The 21,483-nt window shown below is 40.1% G+C and overlaps 1 protein-coding gene across 11 annotated transcripts in view; it reads left to right on the plus strand.

Annotated features, from left to right (window-relative positions):
- The window catches only part of HUWE1 (HECT, UBA and WWE domain containing E3 ubiquitin protein ligase 1), a 158,633-nt gene that overhangs the window by 52,708 nt on the left and 84,442 nt on the right, over positions 1-21,483 (plus strand). For 8 of the 11 annotated variants that reach the window (XM_067464157.1, XM_060763275.2, XM_067464156.1 and 5 more), the window contains 12 exons: positions 96-207; positions 1,776-1,952; positions 2,040-2,141; positions 3,743-3,823; positions 5,134-5,240; positions 6,323-6,500; positions 6,591-6,682; positions 6,889-7,100; positions 13,284-13,341; positions 13,873-14,085; positions 19,498-19,743; positions 19,860-19,993. In XM_067464157.1, coding sequence (XP_067320258.1) covers positions 96-207; positions 1,776-1,952; positions 2,040-2,141; positions 3,743-3,823; positions 5,134-5,240; positions 6,323-6,500; positions 6,591-6,682; positions 6,889-7,100; positions 13,284-13,341; positions 13,873-14,085; positions 19,498-19,743; positions 19,860-19,993 — 1,712 coding nt within the window. The remainder of the gene's footprint in view (positions 1-95; positions 208-1,775; positions 1,953-2,039; positions 2,142-3,742; positions 3,824-5,133; positions 5,241-6,322; positions 6,501-6,590; positions 6,683-6,888; positions 7,101-13,283; positions 13,342-13,872; positions 14,086-19,497; positions 19,744-19,859; positions 19,994-21,483) is intronic. The other 3 variants (XM_067464161.1, XM_060763281.2, XM_067464162.1) reach the window with 1 other exon arrangement.

A 21,483-nucleotide genomic window follows, 5' to 3' on the forward strand; every position in this document is an offset into this window, starting at 1 on the left:
GAATGACTTTCGTTCCAGAGTAAATTTATTTCCATAGTATGCACTGTAAAGCTAAGTGTTCATACATTGTTTTCTTTTTATCACTTCTGTTTTAGCACGAGGCAGACCTGTGCCGGAGGGAATGTCCCTTTGTAATAAAGCCAAAGATACAGAGACCTGCTGCTACTACTACACAAGAAGGTGAAGAGATGGAGACAGACATAGAAGGTAATTTTTAAAGAAAATTATTGCTTTATAATTAAAAAAATCTAACATGCCAAAGAAAGCTTAAATGAGTGAAACCTACCAAGATAGTCTCTTTTATATCCTTGAAATAAACTACAGAATTGTTAATTTAATGCATTAGTGTCAGGATGGTGCCGTTTGAGCTTAAGAATACATAAAGGTTGCCGTCCCCCTCCTGACACTGAAGTGAAATATTAGAGGCCGATAAGGGCCATCTGGACATGAGTGGGGAGGAACCTGGGAAGATGCTGTGGGAAAGGAATGTACTGTGAAGGAGATAAGGAAAGGAGGGTGTGAGGTGGATGGGTAAAATACCACTGCTTTGGTGGGAAAAGACCAGAACTAGCTTTTATTTCATCCTGATATGACTGAGCAATAAATGTGTATCCAAGGAGCCTCCTTGTGAGCGTTTTTTATTCTAAAATCTGCCAGGAGCTGACATTAAGCTAGTTCTGGTCTTTTCCCGCCAAAGCATTGATATTAGTGGCCTTGATTATATTTTCATAGAGGAGCGAGTTATTCTTGTGCCATTTGGTAATTTGGAGAGCCAACAACACTTTGAAATGCATTAAGCAAGCTTAGTCTTTGAATAACATAGAATTGCCCAGAAGGACCTAGCGATATCTTGAGTGTGATTTTATGGCTAACTTCCTCTTGAAGTTCCACCAGAAATTGATCAAATTGAGTCGCCTGTTAAGGGCTGAAAAATGCGATATAAAAATGAAGCAAATAAATAAAATAAATAAATCATAGAGATATGTGGAAGATAAAGAACGAATATTTCTCTGGGCATCGCTGTGCCCTATGATTCTATGGCATGTATGGGAAAACTTTGGTCCTCCAGGTGTTTTGGACTTCCAATTCCCAGAAATCCTAGCCAGTTTATGAGCATGTTAGGAATTGTGGGAGATGAAGTCCAAAACACCTGGAGGGCTGAAGTTCGCCCATGGCTACTCTATGGTATGCACCAGCCAAAAGCAGATTTCAGCTAAGAAAAAATTGGATTCCAGATTATATAGGAAAATCATATTACACAAAGGATCCTGCAACTCAACAATTGCATAATACGTTGATCCATTGTAAACGTTATGCCTTCTTTTAGAGAAGTAGAAGCAAAATTGGCCCAGTTAACTAGATTGTAGGACCTCTTGGTGATGCAGGGGGTTAAACTGCTGAGCTGCTGAACTTGCTGACTGAAAGGTTGGCTGTTCGAATCTGGGGAGCGTAGTGAGCTCCCACTGTTAGACTGGATGAAGGAAACTGGGGGCAGACTTCATTCCATCATTCATTGATTTAGGGGCAAGAGAGCTGTAAAACCGAAGTATAGTCGCTTTAAATGAAGCTATGCCTGCTGTTAACTTGTGTGAGCAGAGGGATACAGCTTCTAGATTGAGTTATTGTAATCCCACAGCTATATCTTTTGTTGAAATAGTGCTAAAACTTAGGCACCCTGCCTCTTCATCTCCAATTCTTCAATGGTATTGAGAAATTTGGGAGAAGTCTTTTGACAAAGTGAACCCACTTTTTAAAAAATCCTTTTATGCCTTCAGTTTCTGATGTGGCCATGGAGAGCAGCCCTGGACCTTCAACCTCTGGAGAGCATCGACAGGAGGTTGTGGTGGAGCCAAGGGCCTCAAGTGCCACCACTCCTAGTAGTAGCAGTAACAGCAGCAGTGCTAGCAGCAGCAGCAGTAGTACCACAAATACCGTAGTTTCACCCCGAAGTGGTATGTAGTGACTTTCAGCACAGCTATTGTGTTTGCAAAGTATCTGTCTCTGACTGATTCAGTTTTTGGATTCTTTCCCCATTCCAGGAGTTCAGTGCATCCCTCAACGAGCAGCACTTCTCAAGTCTATGTTGAACTTCCTGAAAAAGGCCATCCAGGACCCAGCTTTCTCAGATGGCATACGCCACGGTGAGAGGTTTTAAGCTGAAGTAGAGCATAAACAGTGATGTGTGCACACCATGATTATGTAAAATAACAAAAGATTTGTAGAATTTGATATTGAACATAGAATTTAATTCCTCAGAATATAATTTTAAAACAAGAAGTGGATTAATGAAGGCATACCTCATTTAGTAAAATAGATGGGTGTTACTTTGTTCATAGAAATTTTGGTATCAGAAACAGAAATAATAATAATAATAATAATAATTATTATTATTATTACTACTACTACTACTACTACTACTACTACTAGCTGTACCCGCCACATGTTGCTGTGGCCAACCTTCTTTCTTTCTTTCTTTCTTTCTTTCTTTCTTTCTTTCTTTCTTTCTCTCCTTCTCTCCTTCCTTCCCTCCCTTTTTCTTTCTCTCTTTTCTTCCTTCTCTACCTATTCTTGGACTGTAACTCCCAGCAGTCCTACTGAATGCTCTGTCTACCTACCTACGGTCTATCTCTATCTAATCTATATATCTTATCTATCTGGAGGATTGCTGGAAGTTGCAGTCCAGGAATAGGAAATAGAAAATATGCAGGGATTGGGATGCTCTCAAAGAAATCCAAGGAGAAGCAAGCTTACAGCTTGGAAGAAGTGCATTGGGAGCATCCTCCTCCCCTAAAGAGCCTGGTCTAGGGGATGCTGGGAGCTGTCGGTTTTTGTGCATGTGCTGTATCATCTTTTAGATTTTTGTGTTTTTAAATCCTTTCCGCTATTTTTTGGGAAGGCTTTATGAATGATGGTCACTTGTTGGTCTGTTAGGAGTGTAGTGTCCAAATTTGGTGTCAATTCACCCAGTGGTTTTTGAGTTATGTTAATCCCACAAACGAACATTATATTTTTATTTATATAGATTTATTTATATCCTGCTTTTCTCCCTCACCAGACCCAAAGCAGCTCAAATGAAATACAAATGAAATGTATTTCATATTTAACAGAAATACAAGACAAAAATCACACAAAGCATAATAACCTCCTGAAATAAGATATAAATAACTATTAAGCATTAAGAAACCTTTAAAACCAATTACAATTATTGCAGAGACTCATCAATTAAATAGTATATTTTGATAAGCTTAGTGCAAATCAACCATGCTGTCATTCTAGTCAAGGCTGTCAGTGATGCCATCAGTAATAAACATGAGCCAACAAGAAAATTAAGAGAAGTCTCCACACACACAAAACAACAACAACTCTGGATACCAAACCAAAACAAAAGTCCCCACTAAAGCCCAGGAAGAAAGGAGTTGAAAGTAGAGTGTCAGCAGGGAAGCCACTGGCCCCAATCCAAGCCAAGCTCGGTTTCAGGAGATACACTTATAAAAGTGTGGGCAATTATCACTGATACAGTTGAAGGCAGGATATGCAGAATAATACTTTCAAGAATCAAGAAATTGAGTCTTATAAACATATCAGACCCTGAATAAGTTGTAAATAGTGGCAGAGTAAATTATGCAAATTTGCTTGATCTGGAAGTTGTAGAATTCAAATCCTGTTTAAGAATTACAAGTGGGATATTTATATAATTATTAAAATATCTGTTCCTTAATTATTACTTTCTTGCAATGTACAGTGATGGATGGTTCTCTGCCTGCTTCCCTGAAGCACATCATCAGCAATGCAGAATATTATGGGCCATCACTCTTCTTGCTTGGTAAGGACGTTTTATGTATTTTGTACTTACTGAGTTAGAAACTACAGCTCCTCAGCCATGTGCTTGGGCCATCCTGAGCTAAGATAGTATTTCTCAACCTGGTTGCCAAAGTTCCCTGCTTAGAAATGTTGTGCATTTGGCCTCTTGTCCATAGCCAGATGCGTGTTGGAATCCTTGTCAGCATCATGAGTAAATGTCAGTAGCTGCTTTGAAGCATGAAAAACTCAATTTGAATTAACAACCCTGTTAGACTTTTAAAACTAACCCGATTATTTGAAGATGTGAAAAGATAAGGTTAAGAATGATCTTTCCTTTGTTGTTGACCTGCTTGCACAGTTTTCATGACTATGGGTGGGGTTGGGTAGAGAGATCATACAGGTTGAGGCAGCATAACTTCCATTTTTCAAAACTTAATAAAACCCATTGTATGAATCAGAAAAAAAATAATGTAGGTGCATATCTAAAGTTTTGTTTTACGTAGTTTTGAAGATCAAATTAGGTAGGTGATGTCCCCCATTCTCCATACAGTGAGTAAACCAATTTCTGGCGTTTGTCATGACTCTTGCCAGCATAGCAGGCGTTATGTTAGCAATTTCTTCCTGGATGTTGGTCTTCCAATCTTGTCGGGTCCTTGGACGGTTCACATAAACACGGGATTTCAAAAAACCCCATAGAAATAATCACAAGGGGCCAAATTCGGAGAGCAGGCCGACCACTCCAAATCCTCTCGAAAAGTAGGCCTCAACGGCAAAAGCACGCTCCTCACTGTTCCAACACATGATGGCGACTGAACTGTGTCAGGACAAAACTTTGTACTCCCGCCTCTCGAATGAGACCGCTAGCGCTCCGCTACGTCTTCAACTGACTGAATGGCACACATTTTAATAAAGGAAGTTATGCTGCCTCACCCTGTACTTGCACACCCTGATTTTATTTGTTTGTTTCTACACTGTGTAATAGTTGGTAGTCAATTTGCTATCAGCCTCACCCTGGAGGGCGCAAACCCCAGCTTTTGGCCTCATATACCCACCGATGCAAAATTGAATTGATAACTGGGAATAGTCTGGGTCAGATCAGTTGTTTTGGAGCCCTGTTCTACCATTGCCTGTGAGAGAATGTTGCATCTTATCAGCAAAAGAGTTGAGATGCTTCTCTCATGTGTACCAAGTGCTGTATGATTTGCCACCAATAAAGCTGATCTTACAGCAGTGACATATCTCAGAATTCAGTACCATGATCTTGAGGCAACCTGAAACTACATCCAGTTGCAGCACAAGGGAATACCCTCATTCTGTGCTCTTTCCTTTCAGCCACTGAAGTGGTAACAGTCTTCGTATTCCAAGAGCCTTCACTGCTGTCATCCTTACAGGATAATGGCCTAACAGATGTCATGTTGCATGCTCTTCTTATAAAAGATGTAAGTGCCCTTTTGAAAGTATGTTTCTATGTTAAACACATGCATACACACACAGCTTTTTTCTTCATATATGGGAGACCGGGGTGAAATAATTTATTCTGAAGTTCTTATTGCAGTAGTTGTCAATTTTCTTATGCAAATTGCTTTATTTTACAAATGAGTACACTTGATAAGAGGACTTCATGTTGATTAAGTCTGCGGTGTGCTCAGCTGTATCTTTTCGGAATGTTAACTTTACAAGTGTTCGTGTGACTCTGTGACCTGAGGATGTGAAGAGCTGGGAAGTGCCACATACATACTAAACCCGTACTTCTTTCTGAATCTAAAAGCAGCTTGAATAAGTGGGTTAGGGAAGTAATTGTTATATTCTTTTTTTTTGTGAGACAGATTTCCATTTTGTATAAAAGGCCACTATTGAAAAAATCCTTCATACTGGAGAACTTAACAGTCAGTCTCTAAATATCTCTTTTGGGGGAAGGTTCTAGAACAGTGGTTCTCAACCTGTGGGTCCCCAGATGTTTTGGCCTACAACTCCCAGAAATCCCAGCTAGTTTACCAGGTGTTAGGATTTCTGGGAGTTGAAGGCCAAAACATCTGGAGGCCCACAAGTTGAGAACCACTGTTCTAGAACAAGTATTTTGAATTCAGCTCCCAGAATTCTGAACATTGGAGTCCCATACACATCGACGACCTAAAGTTGGGACACTATTGTTCTCGAGCAGAGCTTCTTAAATGTTTCTACTCGGGACCCCTTTTGAGTCAAAAGATTTCTATGTGATTCCAGATATACAGGTAGATAAAATAGGTATACAAATCAGACATTTACTGGTAACAAAGCAGCATGCGCAAGGCTTGCTAAACAAGCTGATTGTCCTTTTTGTGAAGTACAGCTGAAGCATCTTCTGCAAAGTCCGCCGTAAACATGCCACAACAGATTCTTGTAGGCCTAAAACAGCCACTAGGCGACATTCAGAAAAAAATGTAAAGTAAAACAAACACTAGTAAAATACATATAACAAACACACATGTGTAAAAATATTTTAAAATTTGCCAATAAAATCTGTGTGTATCCCTCCTGACAGGTCCCTGCCACACGGGAAGTCTTGGGTTCCCTCCCCAATGTCTTTAGCGCACTGTGTCTGAATGCTCGAGGCCTCCAATCTTTTGTCCAGTGTCAGCCATTTGAACGCCTCTTTAAAGTTCTCCTCTCACCAGATTACCTTCCTGCAATGAGGAGGCGTCGTAGTTCAGATCCACTTGGTACGTATCTTTGGGCAAGAGGGCATGTCAGAGTGCCATGGATTCGTGTAGGAAGACTTGGAGCTAATTTCATCCTTGTATTCATTTTAGGGGACACTGCCTCCAATCTTGGAAGTGCTGTGGATGAGCTCATGAGGCATCAGCCTACACTCAAGACAGATGCTACCACAGCCATTATTAAGGTAGGAAGGAAAGGAAGATGTTTCCCTCAATGCAGAGCTGTGTTTAATGCTTCTCAATTATGGCAGCCTTTCACACTGCACACTACTGTTGTCTTCTTTTCTATTGCCTCTCCCTCTTTCATCCCAGAGGTCAGCCTGATTTCTAAGTTAAGTTTTTAACAAGGTGAGTGTGTTCTGTGCTAACATGCCTCTTCAATTTTCTGCAGTTACTAGAAGAGATATGCAACCTGGGACGAGACCCCAAGTACATCTGCCAGAAGCCCTCAATTCAGAAGGCTGATGGAACAGCCACAGCCCCTCCACCTCGCTCCACTCATGCGGCCGAGGAGGCTTCCAGTGAGGATGAAGAGGAGGAGGAAGTGCAAGCCATGCAGAGCTTCAATGCCACACAGCAAAGCGAAGCGGAATCCAGTCAGCAGTAAGTAACAAAGATCAAAAGTAACTCTACAGTGTTCCTGTGCATGTATGTGTCAAGTGACAGATGGAAATTATATAGCTGTTCCTTTTTTCCTCTTCTATCAAGTTTAAAATCTGATGAATGCTAACATTCAGAAAGCAGGTGGATGGATCCTTGACAAAATATCCAGGCAGCCATTTCTATATTGAAAAGTATGTTGAATATCATCCAGAGTGGCATCGGGTTTTGTTTTTCCTCCCAAGAGCAAGCCATCATGTTTTATGGTGCCTGATTTTCAAACCCAGCAGTCTCAGCGCAGATGGTGATGTAGCATGGAGGTGGAATGAGTTAAATGTTTACTGTTCCAAATTCAGATTCCACTAACACTGACACAAGAGACTTTTGAAGAACCCTGTGGATGAGAGAGTAGGCAAGCATAGTTTCATCATGCCTAGGCCCAGCAACTGATGAAACACCCCTCCTTACATCCCAGCAGCCAACATCTGCTGGGGTTCATACAATCTCCCACCTCCTTTTCCTTGATAATGTGTTTTTTAAAGACCTTTTAAACTGCTGATGCGAAGCACCATGTATAAGGGATAGTGCTATATAAACATATTATGAGTTTATATAGCTGAGAGGAGATATGATAGCCATGTATAAATATGTGAGAGGAAGCCACAGGGAGGAGGGAGCAAGCTTGTTTTCTGCTTCCCTGGAGACTAGGACACGAAACAATGGCTTCAAACTACAAGAGAGGAGATTCCATCTGAACATGAGGAAGAACTTCCTGACTGTGAGAGCTGTTCAGCAGTGGAACTCTCTGCCTCGGAGTGTGGTGGAGGCTCCTTCTTTGGAAGCTTTTAAACAGAGGCTGGATGACTATCTGCCGGGGGTGCTTTGAATGCAATATTCCTGCTTCTTGGCAGGTGGTTGGACTGGATGGCCCATGAGGTCTCTTCCAACTTTGATTCTATGATTCTATGATTATAAGGAAGAAATGTTAAAATACAAATGTGTGTGTGCAATCCAGATTTTTTTTCCTTCAGGAAAGTAATCTCTCCCAAAGGGGGAAAAAACTACATTTGAACTAGCCTTTAGGTCTCATTTAGTAAGGCAAGATGTTAAAATTTCATGAATAAAACATTTCTGTGTTATAGAATAAACTCTCACTCCATTGGATTACTTAGGGCAGAAAGTAGTGGACAGAATATAGGAAATGTAAAGCTTTGTTCCATAGTTATTTTTTTTCATACATAAGCATGGATAACTATAAAAAAAACCAATTTTCATTAATTGAAAGATGTTTAAAATTATAATCAAATGTTTCATTAACATTATTCCAACATATTTAACCTTTTCAGGAATCACTTATTTCTAATTTTGTAACATTCCAGCTTGTCCAAATAGCATTCCGTATTTTTTCTTTAAATATTTTTTCTGTTCCCCTCTTTTTTTTTCTTTGTTCCCCTTCCCTTCCTTTCCTTGCCAACCATATATAATACCTTTTCTAAACACAAACTTAGCATTTACATCTCAAGAGTTCTGCCATAATACGTATACTATGGAAAAGAAAGGAAGTTAAACAATGTGATGAAAATTTAGATTTTATAATAGTCAAACTTGAAGCCCCTACATTGAAATAGTATTTCTTTCTAAAACACCTTTTGAATGGTTCCCAGTCTTTCCTAAACTCCGAAGGGTCTTTTGACTGGAGAAATCCCATCAGAATGTCCATCTGAGCCACCTCCGTCAGTTTCACGATCCATTCCTCCATTTCTGGTGTTTCCTCCAATTTCTTAGTTAATTTTAATGACTTTTATGTCAGAACCCTTAAATGTATGATGGGAAAATGTGACTATAGCCGCTTGATAACTTTTTTAGGAGTTATCTCATCATGTCTCTTTATCTAGAAGAATTACATATTACTGTCCACTAAAGGATCATTGGATAGGCCAGTTTGTCGAGAGATGTGTGTGTATTTGTAAAGAAACAGTATGAAATAAAATAAATACAGACTTTCCTAAGACCTATGCATATATATTAATAGTAAGAAGTAGGGGCATATCTTGATTGCTTGTTCTTGTTAAATAAAAAGCAGAAGGGTTAAACAACTTCCTTCAGTATAATTTATATGCCAGTTACTTGTTTCAAGTCTACTATTTAAAAGGTCAGTGCAAAGCTTTTTTCTGGAAGTAAACATATACAGGCCTGGGTTGTTGTAGGTTTTTTCGAGCTATATGGCCATGGTCTAGAGGCATTCTCTCCTGACGTTTCGCCTGCATCTATGGCTAGCATCCTCAGAGGTAGTGAGGTCTTTTTTCCTAGTTCCAACAGACCTCACTACCTCTAAGGATGCTTGCCATAGATGCAGGTGAAACGTCAGGAGAAAATGCCTCTAGACCATGGCCATATAGTCCGAAAAAACCTACAACAACCCAGTGATTCCGGCCATGAAAGCCTTTGACAATACATATACAGGCCTATTTTTATGTTTGTGTATATTATACTTTCTATATTTTACTTGTTGTACATGGTTAATGTCGTGTAGTTTCTGTTTTATTTAGTAAATGCTAAAGAAGACCTTACTTAGTTCATAACTTCATTCCAGTTCGTTTAAATTAAAATATTATTTCATATGTTAAGACTAGAGTTGTGTCTACATTTATAGCACTTTGATTCCACTTTGACTGTTTGGCATCTACCTTCTGGAATTACAGGATTTATAGCTTGAAGTATATAAAATCCTCTATTAAATTCTCACACTGTAATACAAGAGAGTGGATTGGAAACCTGTAGCAGAGTGTAAGTCACCAAACTACAAACCTTAGGATTCCACCGGATAGAGCTATGGCCTGTGAAGTTGTGTGAAATAGCTATAATTGAGTAGTGTGGATACTCTCTCAACTTTCTTCTTTGTTTACCATATGAGCTCATATATGAATGAACCTTGTGTGTAAAGGTTGTCATTATACATAATGTGTATAAGTCAAAAGTCATCATTCTGGGTTTTAATATGATCCCTGAATTAAGTTGAGGATCATTTTGTGGAAAAACAGAAAGTGCCAACATCTCTCATGGGACAAGTTAGCCCTGGCTGCCATTTTCCTACCCAGCCATTCAAAAAAGGCCAGAAGCAGAACCACTTTGGAGAGAGTAAAAGAATTGCTGCTTTTTGGGGGTTCTCCCAGGACAAACTTACCTTTCAGCACTCTAATCAGAGAAGGGGATGGTACCTATTGAAAAAGAGTTAAGGTATAATATTTAGACTGACTTATGGATAAATTGAGCCAGGTTTTTTGGGTTTAATTTTTGACTAAAATTTATAGACCTGAATATATACACTGTATTATAATTTTTTAAAAAGACAACTCAGTAGTAATAAGTATTGTAACAATTCTTTTTAGTGGCTAACAATAGTAACAACTTATTTCTTAAAGTTGCCAGTCAATAAAACTTGAAAAATGTAGCCTTCCAAGTTTTGAACCATTGTCTCTGTCAACAGGATGGCAAGCCAGTGGATCTTAGTTGTTAGCTAAGAGCTTCTGGCCCTTTTAATATCTTGAATTATCAAAGGGCAGAACCTGTCTTCCTTGGATCTATACAATTCCTGAATATCTTTCAGAAAGCTTAGAACAGGGGTCCTCAAACAGAGAGCCAGGTCACAATCCCTCAAACTGTTGGAGGGCCGGATTATAATTTGAAAACAACCTGAATGAATTCCTATGCACATAGCACATATCTTTTTTGTAGTGCAAAAAACACTTTAAAACAATACAGTAATTAAAATGAAGAACAATTTCAACAAATATAAAATTATTAGCATTTAAATGGGCAGTGTGGGCCTACTTTTGGCTGATGAGATAGGATTGTTGTTGGTGTGTGCTTTCAAGTCATTTCAGACTTAGGTTGACCCTGAGCGAGGGCCGGGTAAATGACCTTGGAGGGCCGCATCCGGCCCCCGGGCCATAGTTTAAGGACCCTTGGCTTAGAATATCATCATTTGGGTTAGTTTTTAGTGTCTGAACTAGTTTTGCAGGATAGACTGAATTATTAGTGTGTCCAACATCACTTTCTAGCTTATTTTTTTGTTAATTTTGTTTTCTTACTTGCTTAATAGTAGATCAGATTCTTGAGCAGAACAATTTCCTGAAGAACTGGAGGAGAATGCTGAAACTCAGATCATAAACTGAAATGGCCCCACTTGGGGTAAACAAAATGCAACACATGGACTGCATGTGCTGTTCCAGACCGTTTTTTAGATTCTTGGAGATTTACCCCATTTTAAAAATTGGTTTGCATTAGATTTCCCCTTCATGCCTACTAAGGGACATGGGAAGAAGTCCGTTCTGTTTGGAGCTTTTTAAAGTCCAGGTGATTTTTTTTCCAACCAGAAATTAAAAACTAAATGTAACATCTCATTTTATTTGCTGACTGAAAAAATGTTTGCTACTGGGATCATTCAGTGTTAGATGGAAGTAGGAACTGTTAAATTTCAGTAGGGCATACATGGGAGTAAAAATGTTAGGAGCTGGTTTTTCTCCTTTTTTGATCCATGCATTCTTCATCCAGGTGCTGCTGAAAGTACTTTTTTAAAACAACAACAACAAAGAGATTCGTGTTCTATACAATATTAGAACATGTTTTCTACGGGGGGGGGGGGGTGTAGCTGAGTTTTTGTGAGCTCTGTAGTAACTTACCAATGTTGCCTCCAGAGTTTCTGCGAGGTACTGGACATTTCCTAGGACCAAACCTGAGCAATGAATGCTTTATTTCTCAGGACAAGAAGCCTCTTACTAGTCCTGCAAAAGGCAGGATTACATGTTGGATGAAGGGTCACTTTAAGCATTTTTGGCAGAGCTGCGCTTGTTCCCTTGCTCCCTGGCACCATTGCTGCATGGAAGGCCTTGCTCAGAGGCTCTTTTGGCTCAGAATTTCCTTGGCAAGCTTTTCTCCAGCTTCTGAGTGTCTGCCAGCTGTTTCTTTGTAAACTTCTGAACTCTGAAGTTTCCTGTCTATGGGGTTTCTTAACCCCATCAAGTCCTAGCTGTACAGTACTGTGTGTGTTTGCGTATGCAACATTGTGTGATGCCGCCAAGAGAGAAATGGCAGAGGGGACACTGCCATCCTACATTGAGAGCCAGCTGGCCATGAGATGGCATGAAAGGGGGAGGGCAGGGTGGAACGCTTAGCGTTGGTCTGAAAGGTTTGCCCTAACAGTTCAGGTTTACAGGCAGTGTGCTGGTTTAAGAAACAATGGGCTGAGCTTTTTTTAGACTGAGGGTTTCTGTTTACATAGAAGGCTGTTTTAAATTAAGCTTTTGGTGTCTTTGTATTGTGTTTGTTGAGAGTAGAAGTCAAACCTATGTGTGTGAGGGTTAGAAACAGTTAAACTTTCTCCTAGCTCCAGGGAAGCAGCCATGTTTCTTCTGGCCAAACTTGCAAGGCCGGATTTCCTTTTGGCTTCCCTGCTGCCATGTGGCAGGTGCCTGATGGGACTGGAGAGGGCCCAATATCCTCTGCTCCCCTCCCACCCACTTCACATTCTGCCTGGCCCCTCCTTGTCTGTGTCAGACTGCTGTCTTCCTTTCCTGACCAAACCCTGTACGGAGCATGCGCTTTACGTCACTGCCCAATTTCTTGCCCTCCTCCTCTCTTTTTCTCCAACTCCATTTTGCTGCAGAACTCCATGGCGCCTGGCGGTTGACCATTCATGGTCCCTGCCACATTGCCATCTTTAATCCATTTTGAGGCCAGCAGCCAAAATGGGCAGCATTGCTTCCCTTCTCAGATCTTTTTTCTATTTTCCCCCTGGTCCTGATATCTTTTGTCACCCTGATGCATTCCGGGCTACATTCGGCTCGGTTTTGCCGCAGTCTTGGCATGGCACCGCCCTCCAATTTTTTTTGCTGTTGTTGGAAGAAGCAGGATGAACAGTGGTAGTCCCATTCTTTCAGCTTGCTTCTTTGAGAAATCTGTTTTTTTCATGTATCTTAAGATGCAGAGGCTGGAGACTGTATGTACCAAAAACCATGTATAGACTAATCACGGTGAGCCTCAATTTTGGTGATTGATTAAAACACTATTTGGGAGCTGGGTTATGTTCTAAACTGCCACCTCTGCTACCCATAAGCAAATAGCTAGAGGATATTATACAAATATTTGAAGTGCTTAAGTTGATGAGGTGTTTTTAAAACTTTCCAGGGTGGTCGGGACAGAAGAACGGATACCGATCCCACTCATGGACTACATCCTTAACGTGGTAAGTTCTCTGACAATGCATGGTACTTGAGGCATAGTTTGGCAGTATAGAATCCAGTATGTCTGGGAAGAAACTCTGATGCTTGAAGCCGTATTGACTGGCACCTGTGCTAGTTTTGTTTATACTTTGTGTCAGCAAGGCTGAACAAAATACTAATTTTTGGGATCACAGAAAATTCACAGAATGTTCTAATAGTTGCAGAATTCAGTTATTTAATCTCAGAGTTTTTGTATTACTGTGCTTAAATCAAATCAAAAATTGAGAAGGAATTGGCTTTATAAATTGTCTTTTGGATCTTGGGAGATTCCAGGGAAATGTTTCTCCTTTGATTACAGAACGAATATGATCAGAAAGAGGATTTCAGGATATGTCCTAAAATATGTTGATAATCTTTTTTTCTTTGTTCAGAACACTCCGTGCTTTTTTGTCGTTTTGGACTTGGAGTAACTTATTTACCCAACCTTTTGTACTATAAGAAATGTTACATTATTTTGTTCCTTTCCTTGTTTTTTGTCTTTTGTCTTTTCCTAGATGAAATTTGTGGAGTCGATTCTCAGCAACAATACGACAGATGACCATTGTCAGGAGTTTGTGAACCAGAAGGGCTTGCTGCCTCTAGTCACCATCTTGGGCCTGCCCAATCTGCCTATAGACTTCCCCACCTCAGCAGCATGCCAAGCTGTGGCTGGAGTCTGCAAATCCATATTGGTAAGGAGGAGAATACAACATTTCCCTTTCCAGAAGGTAATTATTGCTGCCATTAAGTTGGAAGTACACACAAACCTCTGGAAATCCTGCTGTTAACTCCCAGCTGCTGAAACTCTCAGCCTCCAAGATGCATCAGCTAGAAATTTCTGTTGACCATAATATACAGCTGACAAAGTGTTCTGTTAGTTAAAATAGCAAAGAAGCCCATTTAATGGTCATCGTGCATTTGGGGAGTGTAGTTTGTGTGGAGACTTTTTTTTTGTACCTCCTCCTCCTCCATATCTTCACATGCAGAGATTTCCTATATATAATGCTGTAAAAGAGGTGGGCAACAAATCTCTGTTGCTGGATGGATTCATAGAGCTGTCCAATTTTGAAAAACTCAGATTTGAAAAACAAAGAAGGAGGAGTGAATTGTAACAGATAAACAGTCAAGATTATTATACCACAGCAAGACTGAACAAAATACTAATTTTTGGGATCACAGAAAATTCACAGAATGTTCTAATAGTTGCAGAATTCAGTTACTTAATCTCAGAGTTTTTGTATTACGGGGTTTTAAAAATCAAACCAAGATTATACTTTTCTGTTCTTGCAAAACATGTCTCTGTGTCCTGTGAAATAGGCCAGAAGTTAAGTGGATAAAATTTCCAGAGAGTAGACCTTGAGTTGTTAACAGTTTTTGGCTGTTCTAGGTGACTTGAAAACAGAAGTTAGCACACTACAGTAAAAACATAATCGTATAGATTTGTGTGACTTGCAGAAATGATGACAACTACAAAATTCAATTTTTGTGGTTGTGGAACTGGGGCTATATTGCTACAGAATATTTAGGGGTTTTTATTCGGTCATGTTACATTGCTCAAACTGCTGTAAATGACGGAGACTGAAAAAATTGTCAAGTTTTGTTCAAACAACTGTGGCTACTGAATGGAGGCTGTGAGTGGAGGCCTGTGGAAATCCATGTTATAGTTGCTCTACAGTTTTGAGTGTATACAGTATTTGTACACTAATCATCATATAGGTCTTCTCAACATCATGAAGGGTCTCCTGGGGTTTAATTTGCATCAGGATTCAGCCCAACCATTGGTTTATGGTTGAAGATTAAAGCATAGAAGACCCAGAGAAAGAGCAAATTAATTACTGAGTTTATTTCTGGCATTCTTGAGATTCTGGCACCCATCAATGTAGTGAAGTCTCTCATATCAAAGATTACTATTTCTAGATATACCCAAGCCGCTTAATCTTCCTATGTCGGAGCACTGGCCACTATGCTGCTGCTTTTCTTACATGGGAGTGAGTGGTGCTATTAATAGTGTCTAAGAAAACATGAAACAAAAAGCAGTGTGCTCCCCCCTCCTTTGTTAATGCTACATACACAGTTCTTTGGCCAATCATAATAATATTTCTCAGACATATTCCTTAGCAACTGGGTAAATATTGCATCGTCTGCACTAGAGAGAAAATTAAGGAAGCAAAATCTGTTCATTGCAATTTAAGCAATTGTACCAAAAGTATTATTAATTCCAAGTAACATAAGAAATCAAGGTGATTTTCACCAGGCATGCCTTGTTGATGTTTTTTTTAAAGATCAGCACCTTACTTTCAGCAAAATAGCAAACACCTTTCCACAGAAAGTTGGCACATAGTATTCAGTTGAAATTTTGTTTTCTTTAATGTTGATCATTAGAATATACCTTATTTCAAAAAAATCTTAATTTGAGCTTTTTCTGACTTTTAAGAGGCTTCAAAGACAGGGTGCACCTTAGATTTGAGTATGCCTTATATTCACTAATTTTGGGTTGGTTTTTTTTTTTTAAGAATTGTCTTACCTCTGAGAGGGCAGCAGCAGGAGGAGGATATTCCCCAGCCCCAAATTGCTCTGCCAGACCCCTCCATTTTGTTTTCCATCCCAGCCAGATGACCGTTTACTGTCTGGTTGAATTAAGCACTGCTTCCTCCAGCTCTACAGTGCATCCATAGACCTAATGAAATAGACCCATGCAGTCAAGATGACTTCCAAATTCCTTCACACTTTCATCTCACTCCACTGGGAAGATTTAACTATAAAGCTGCACACACAAAGATTTTGTACACAGAGAAGAAATTCTTTAAAAAAAATCAAAAAAATTTACAAATTTTTGTAATTTTGTAAAAAATTACAAAATTACAAAAAATTTCTTGTAAAAAATTACAAGAAACTTGATTTTTACTAAAAAATTAAGTTTCAGAAACAGGATATATTTCACATTTGATGGTGCCTTAGATTCGATGAAATACGGTACATTCATTCTGTCATAGTGCCCTCCCAGGTAGTGTAATCTGAAACCATGCGGCATTCAAGTTCTTCCTATGAACTCAGAGCAGCAATGCACAGAAACCACCAATCAGCAAATAGTAATATTTTACACTTTTGGTCAGACTTAACCTGCTCCCATCCAGTGAGGTTTTGCAGGGATAGCAACCTGTGAGTACATCAGCCTTGGCCCACAAATCATAGTACTCCACCCCATTCCCCTATCTGGTTTTTTAAAAATTATGTATTAAAGTTTTCACAGGGAACATTTCTGTCCATATGTAAAAAATATTTTGAAACTCTTTCAAAAATATTTTCTATCAATTCAAAATATGAGAAGTTTTAATGTGACGCCTAATAGAGAGCATTGCTCAGATACAAGAATTAATGAACCCTAGAAAAGAGGACAGTATAAATTCAAAACCAAGGAAGGTGTGCATTAGAAATATTTCCAATGAAATGCCTATTTGCCTTGGCTTCCATTTCTGTTGAGGCCTAGATTCTCATTTAACACTCAGATGGCCTGACTGGTGACAGGTTAAATGATTCCTAGACCTCCCACATGCCATATTCATCAGCTTGAGAGGGATTTTTTTCTGGTAAAGAGCAGGAGATAGTAGTAGCACCCTTTGTAATGTGCCCCAATTTATGTAGCCAGAGTGTGCAACTGCAGGAGGGGACTTAGTCTGTTTGCAGCTAGAAACAAATTGGTCAGTTCTTTAAACATTTAGTGCTGGGTTGATTATGTTAGCATCTCATAGAGCCTTTAGTATTCATGTGCCCATGGTGTTTTTTAATTCCTTCAATGTTCCTTGTCTATGGCCTTGCACAGCTTCTGAATGTTGGATTGATATCTGTAAACAGAGAGTGCTCCCATTTAGTAGTCTTCCCTGTCACTTATGTTTCCCCATTGATATTTGGAGGGAAATCTTGTGTTAAAGATGTTGGTGCTTTTCAACCTGTTCATGTATTCCTGAGTGCCCAAAACTTATTTATTTTCAGGAATATCAGCTTTCCTTTTCAACGTGAGGAATGCTGCTAATGACACTCTATGGCAGGGGTCCACAAACTTTTTCAATAGAGGGCCAGGTCACAGTCCCTCAAACTGTTGGAGGGTCGGATTATCACTTGAAAAAAACATGAATGAATTCCTATGCACACTGCACATATCTTATTTGTTGTGCAAAAATCACTTAAAAATACAATAATTAAAATGAAGAACAATTTTAACAACTATAAACTTATTAGCATTTCAATGTGAAGTGTGGGCCTGCTTTTGGCTGATCAGATAGGATTGTTGTTGTTGTGTGCTTTCAAGTAGTTTCAGACTTGGGTTGACCCTGAATGAGGGTGAGTAAATGACCTTGGAGGGCCGTATCCAGCCCCCGGGCCTTAGTTTGAAGACCCCTGCTCTATGGTGTTACATCACTTTCTTAGAGTTGTGAACTTGAGAAACTTTATTTTCCTCACTGAGTTCATAGTTCATTGTTGGATTTTGATTATGGTATTGACCCCTTCTGGGGAAGCCCTGTTGAATGTTGGCATGCATAGTATTATTTTTCATTAGGTGGAATTATTTTTCTGCAAGTGCAGCCAGTGCTTCCATATGATCAGATTGATTGGAAGGAACCTAAAGCCATGTAATATAATACTGATGTGGGAAGTGTATATGATCATCCACCCCCACAGAATAATTTTTATAATTCAGAACTGCTGTGTTCTGAGCAGCATTAATTCAGCATCTATCAACTGGAACAGGGTGCTAGAAAACTTAAATAAGTTGTGTTTTAGTGGTGATACATAGACTAAAGTTGGCACCCTGTTTCTGTAGTCCATTATATACCCATTTGTGTTGCTTTTGGTCATTGGGGAGTTGTTACTCCCTTCTCCCTTTGCAGTGACCAAAGTCTCACCCCCAGCTTACCTTTGAGTTTTTGCAGTACTCCCACAGCCATTTCATGCTGTATAGAAAGTGGGAGGGCATTGGAGAAACATCTGTCTGTTTCCTGTAGCAAAATTATTACATAATCGACAAACTTCCTTTATGGAGCTCATTGGATGACGTAATCATTTCATGTCTTACATCCCCCCCCATCCACCTTGCGGGGCTGCAACAGCTCAGTGGGAAGGCCAGGGAATGTTGGAATGGCCAGCTGTAATGTAATTCCATATGCGGACCTAGTGTACTATGCAGGATTTTGACCAATACCTGAACAGTGTTCTGATAGTGCATCTCCTTTTGACATCAGCAATATAACTTTAATAATGTAGGATGAACAGTGTATATCTTCATGCATATGTATGCATGTCTATGTGTTTCATTGTTTCTTGTGGCATGCTCCTCAGCCAGAGGGGGATCCAGATGTACAAAGGTGCCTGCTTAGTTAATGGGAAAACATGATGCTTGATACCACCTGTTGGTTCTGAGCTTGAAGTCAATACAAAGGCTTCCAATATTAGCCATATCATTTATTTATTATTATTTATTTACAGCATTTATATTCCGCCCTTCTCACCCCGCAGGGGACTCAGGGCGGATTACAGTGCACACATATATGGCAAACATTCAATGCCAATTTTGACATACAACGTATACAGACATACACAGAGGCTATTTAACTTTTTCTGGCCACCAGGGGAGCTGTCGCTTTTCATCGTCCATCTGCGACACTGATGAAGTACTTCCGCATTCCCCGCATGCTTTTGCTGGAGTGCTTTGCTGGAGTCTTTTTTTATGGCCTCATAAATTAGTTAATTTAGCCTTCCCACACAAGGTGGTACCTAATTTTCCTACTTGACAGATGCAACTGTCTTTCAGGTTGCAAAGGTCAACAACAGGCTACACAATTGGTTGGAAACCCACTCCAACCCGGGCTGGCTTTGAACTCATGACCTTTTGGTCAGAGTGATCTTAATGCAGCTGACACTCAGCCAGCTGTGCCACTATCCCGGTGCTCACTCAGCAAAACTTCCATAATTTTCTGCAGCAGAGAGCAATGGTGCTTTATTGAGTTTTTCAATAAGCCAGAGGCCACTACTGTCAGGTCAATATCCTGAACAAGAATTTGATGAGGTGGGTGCTTTTGAGGTAGAAATCTACACCAACTGTGCTTCATTTGATAGACTGCGTTGTTTTATCTTCTCTGTCCTAGACACTTTCCCATGAGCCAAAGGTCTTGCAGGAAGGACTGCTTCAGTTGGATTCCATCCTTTCTTCCTTGGAGCCTCTTCACCGGCCTATTGAGGCGCCTGGCGGTTCAGTCCTGCTGCGGGAGTTGGCATGTGCTGGCAATGTGGCTGATGCTACTCTCTCAGCTCAGGCCACTCCTCTGCTTCATGCCCTGACTGCTGCCCATGCTTACATCATGATGTTTGTGCATACCTGCCGTGTAGGACAAGTAAGAACTTTTTTCCTGCCCTCTTATTGTCACACTTGTTCTGGCTGCTACACTCTGCCAGCAGAGTCTACCTTTGACTTCTCAGTAACGTACCCTCTTTCTTTCTTCCTTTCTAGAGTGAGATCCGAGCTATCTCTGTAAACCAGTGGGGATCTCAGTTGGGCCTGAGCGTGCTGAGCAAGTTGAGCCAGTTGTATTGTTCATTGGTTTGGGAAAGCACTGTGCTGCTGTCGCTATGCACACCAAACAGGTACAGGGCATCTTGGGTCTTAGAGGCTTGCTTTAGTGTTGTAGATATTTTTATCATATTTCATGTTGGGTTGAGATGGATAGCAAATGAATTGATTTCCAAACCATTTAGATCACGAAACTGGACAAGGAGAAAAACCAAGAGCTTAAATTACTGTATATCCTGGCGTATAAGACTACTTTTTAACCCAAGAAAATCTTCTCAAAAGTCAGGGGTCATTTTATATGCCGGAATAGTCTTACAAACGAGTGTCGTCTTATACGCTGGAGTAGCCTTATGCATGGGAGTCCTATATGCGGGAGTAGTCTTATACGCCGGGAGTCTTATACGCCGGGAGTCACCTTATAGAGAGGGTGCTTAAACTTCCAATCCAGATTGGAGAATCTGTGGTTGCTCCATATTGTGGAGAGAGTTCAAAAATGGCAGTGGCTGCATCCCTGCCGTATGCAGCGACTGTATGAAAGCATTAAGGGCGACGCTGTACAAGTACAGTAGAAGAAAATCCATTCATCAGGATTCGTGGAATTAATGCGGTCCCGATGGTGAGGTGAAGGGACACCTCACCGGGAAGGTGTAAGTGGAGGGCGTCTGGGGTGCCCGGGGTATGGAAAAAAGAGATAGAGTGGCTCTGGGCCCAGAAAAACACACCACTTTTACCTGTCTGGCCCGCCCTTGTATCCTATTACCGTACCTCCTCCTCTGCCTCTCAGATCTTGCTCCTGAAAACTGCAGTGAAGTGCTGCTGGTGAGCATGTGCGAGATCTGAGAAGCAGAGAAGGAGGTACAGTAATAGGAAAATTACCATATTGAAATCAGATCTGATGCTTTTAAAAATTTTATTTGGTGTGCGTTGGAAGAGGGATAGTCTTATACGGCAAGTATATCCCAAACTCACTCTATATATTTTTTAAATATTCTTTATTGTAATTTTTTTTCTTTCGTGACACACACTTACAACAGACAGGTAGAAATGTATACATTCACGGAGTTTGGGAGAGGGGTAAGGTGGTGATGTGGGTGGGGGGAGGGGGATAGTGTTGGGTATGACATCACAGTGGCTTACATACAAAAACAATGGGTTACATACATCTATTGAACTTCCCCAATAATTCTACCCATATAATTATATCAGAAAAAACTTATCCTTGTAGCTCTTTTTTAATTAATTAGTCACTTTTCCAGTTAAAATATAGAGTTTGACTAACTAATTAAGGTGACCAAACTCTATATTTTAACTGGAAAAGTTGGGGGTCGTCTTATACACCCAGTCTTCTTATATGCCGGACTATACGGGGTAATGTCCAGCAGTTTTGTTTCTGGTCTTATCCACTGAGCATGGCATCACATGCACTTCTCCAGATTTTCCAAAGTGGAAGTCCCCTTTTCATATCCCCTAGACAAGTAAAGGAGCCTAAAGAGCAATGAGGGGAATGCTCCTTCCCATTTTGAAGCAAGTACCTTTGGAAGAATGCAGTAGTAGCAAAGCTGAG

The sequence above is a fragment of the Anolis sagrei genome, chromosome 2, assembly GCF_037176765.1.
Source record: "Anolis sagrei isolate rAnoSag1 chromosome 2, rAnoSag1.mat, whole genome shotgun sequence".
NCBI classification, from domain to species: domain Eukaryota; kingdom Metazoa; phylum Chordata; class Lepidosauria; order Squamata; family Dactyloidae; genus Anolis; species Anolis sagrei.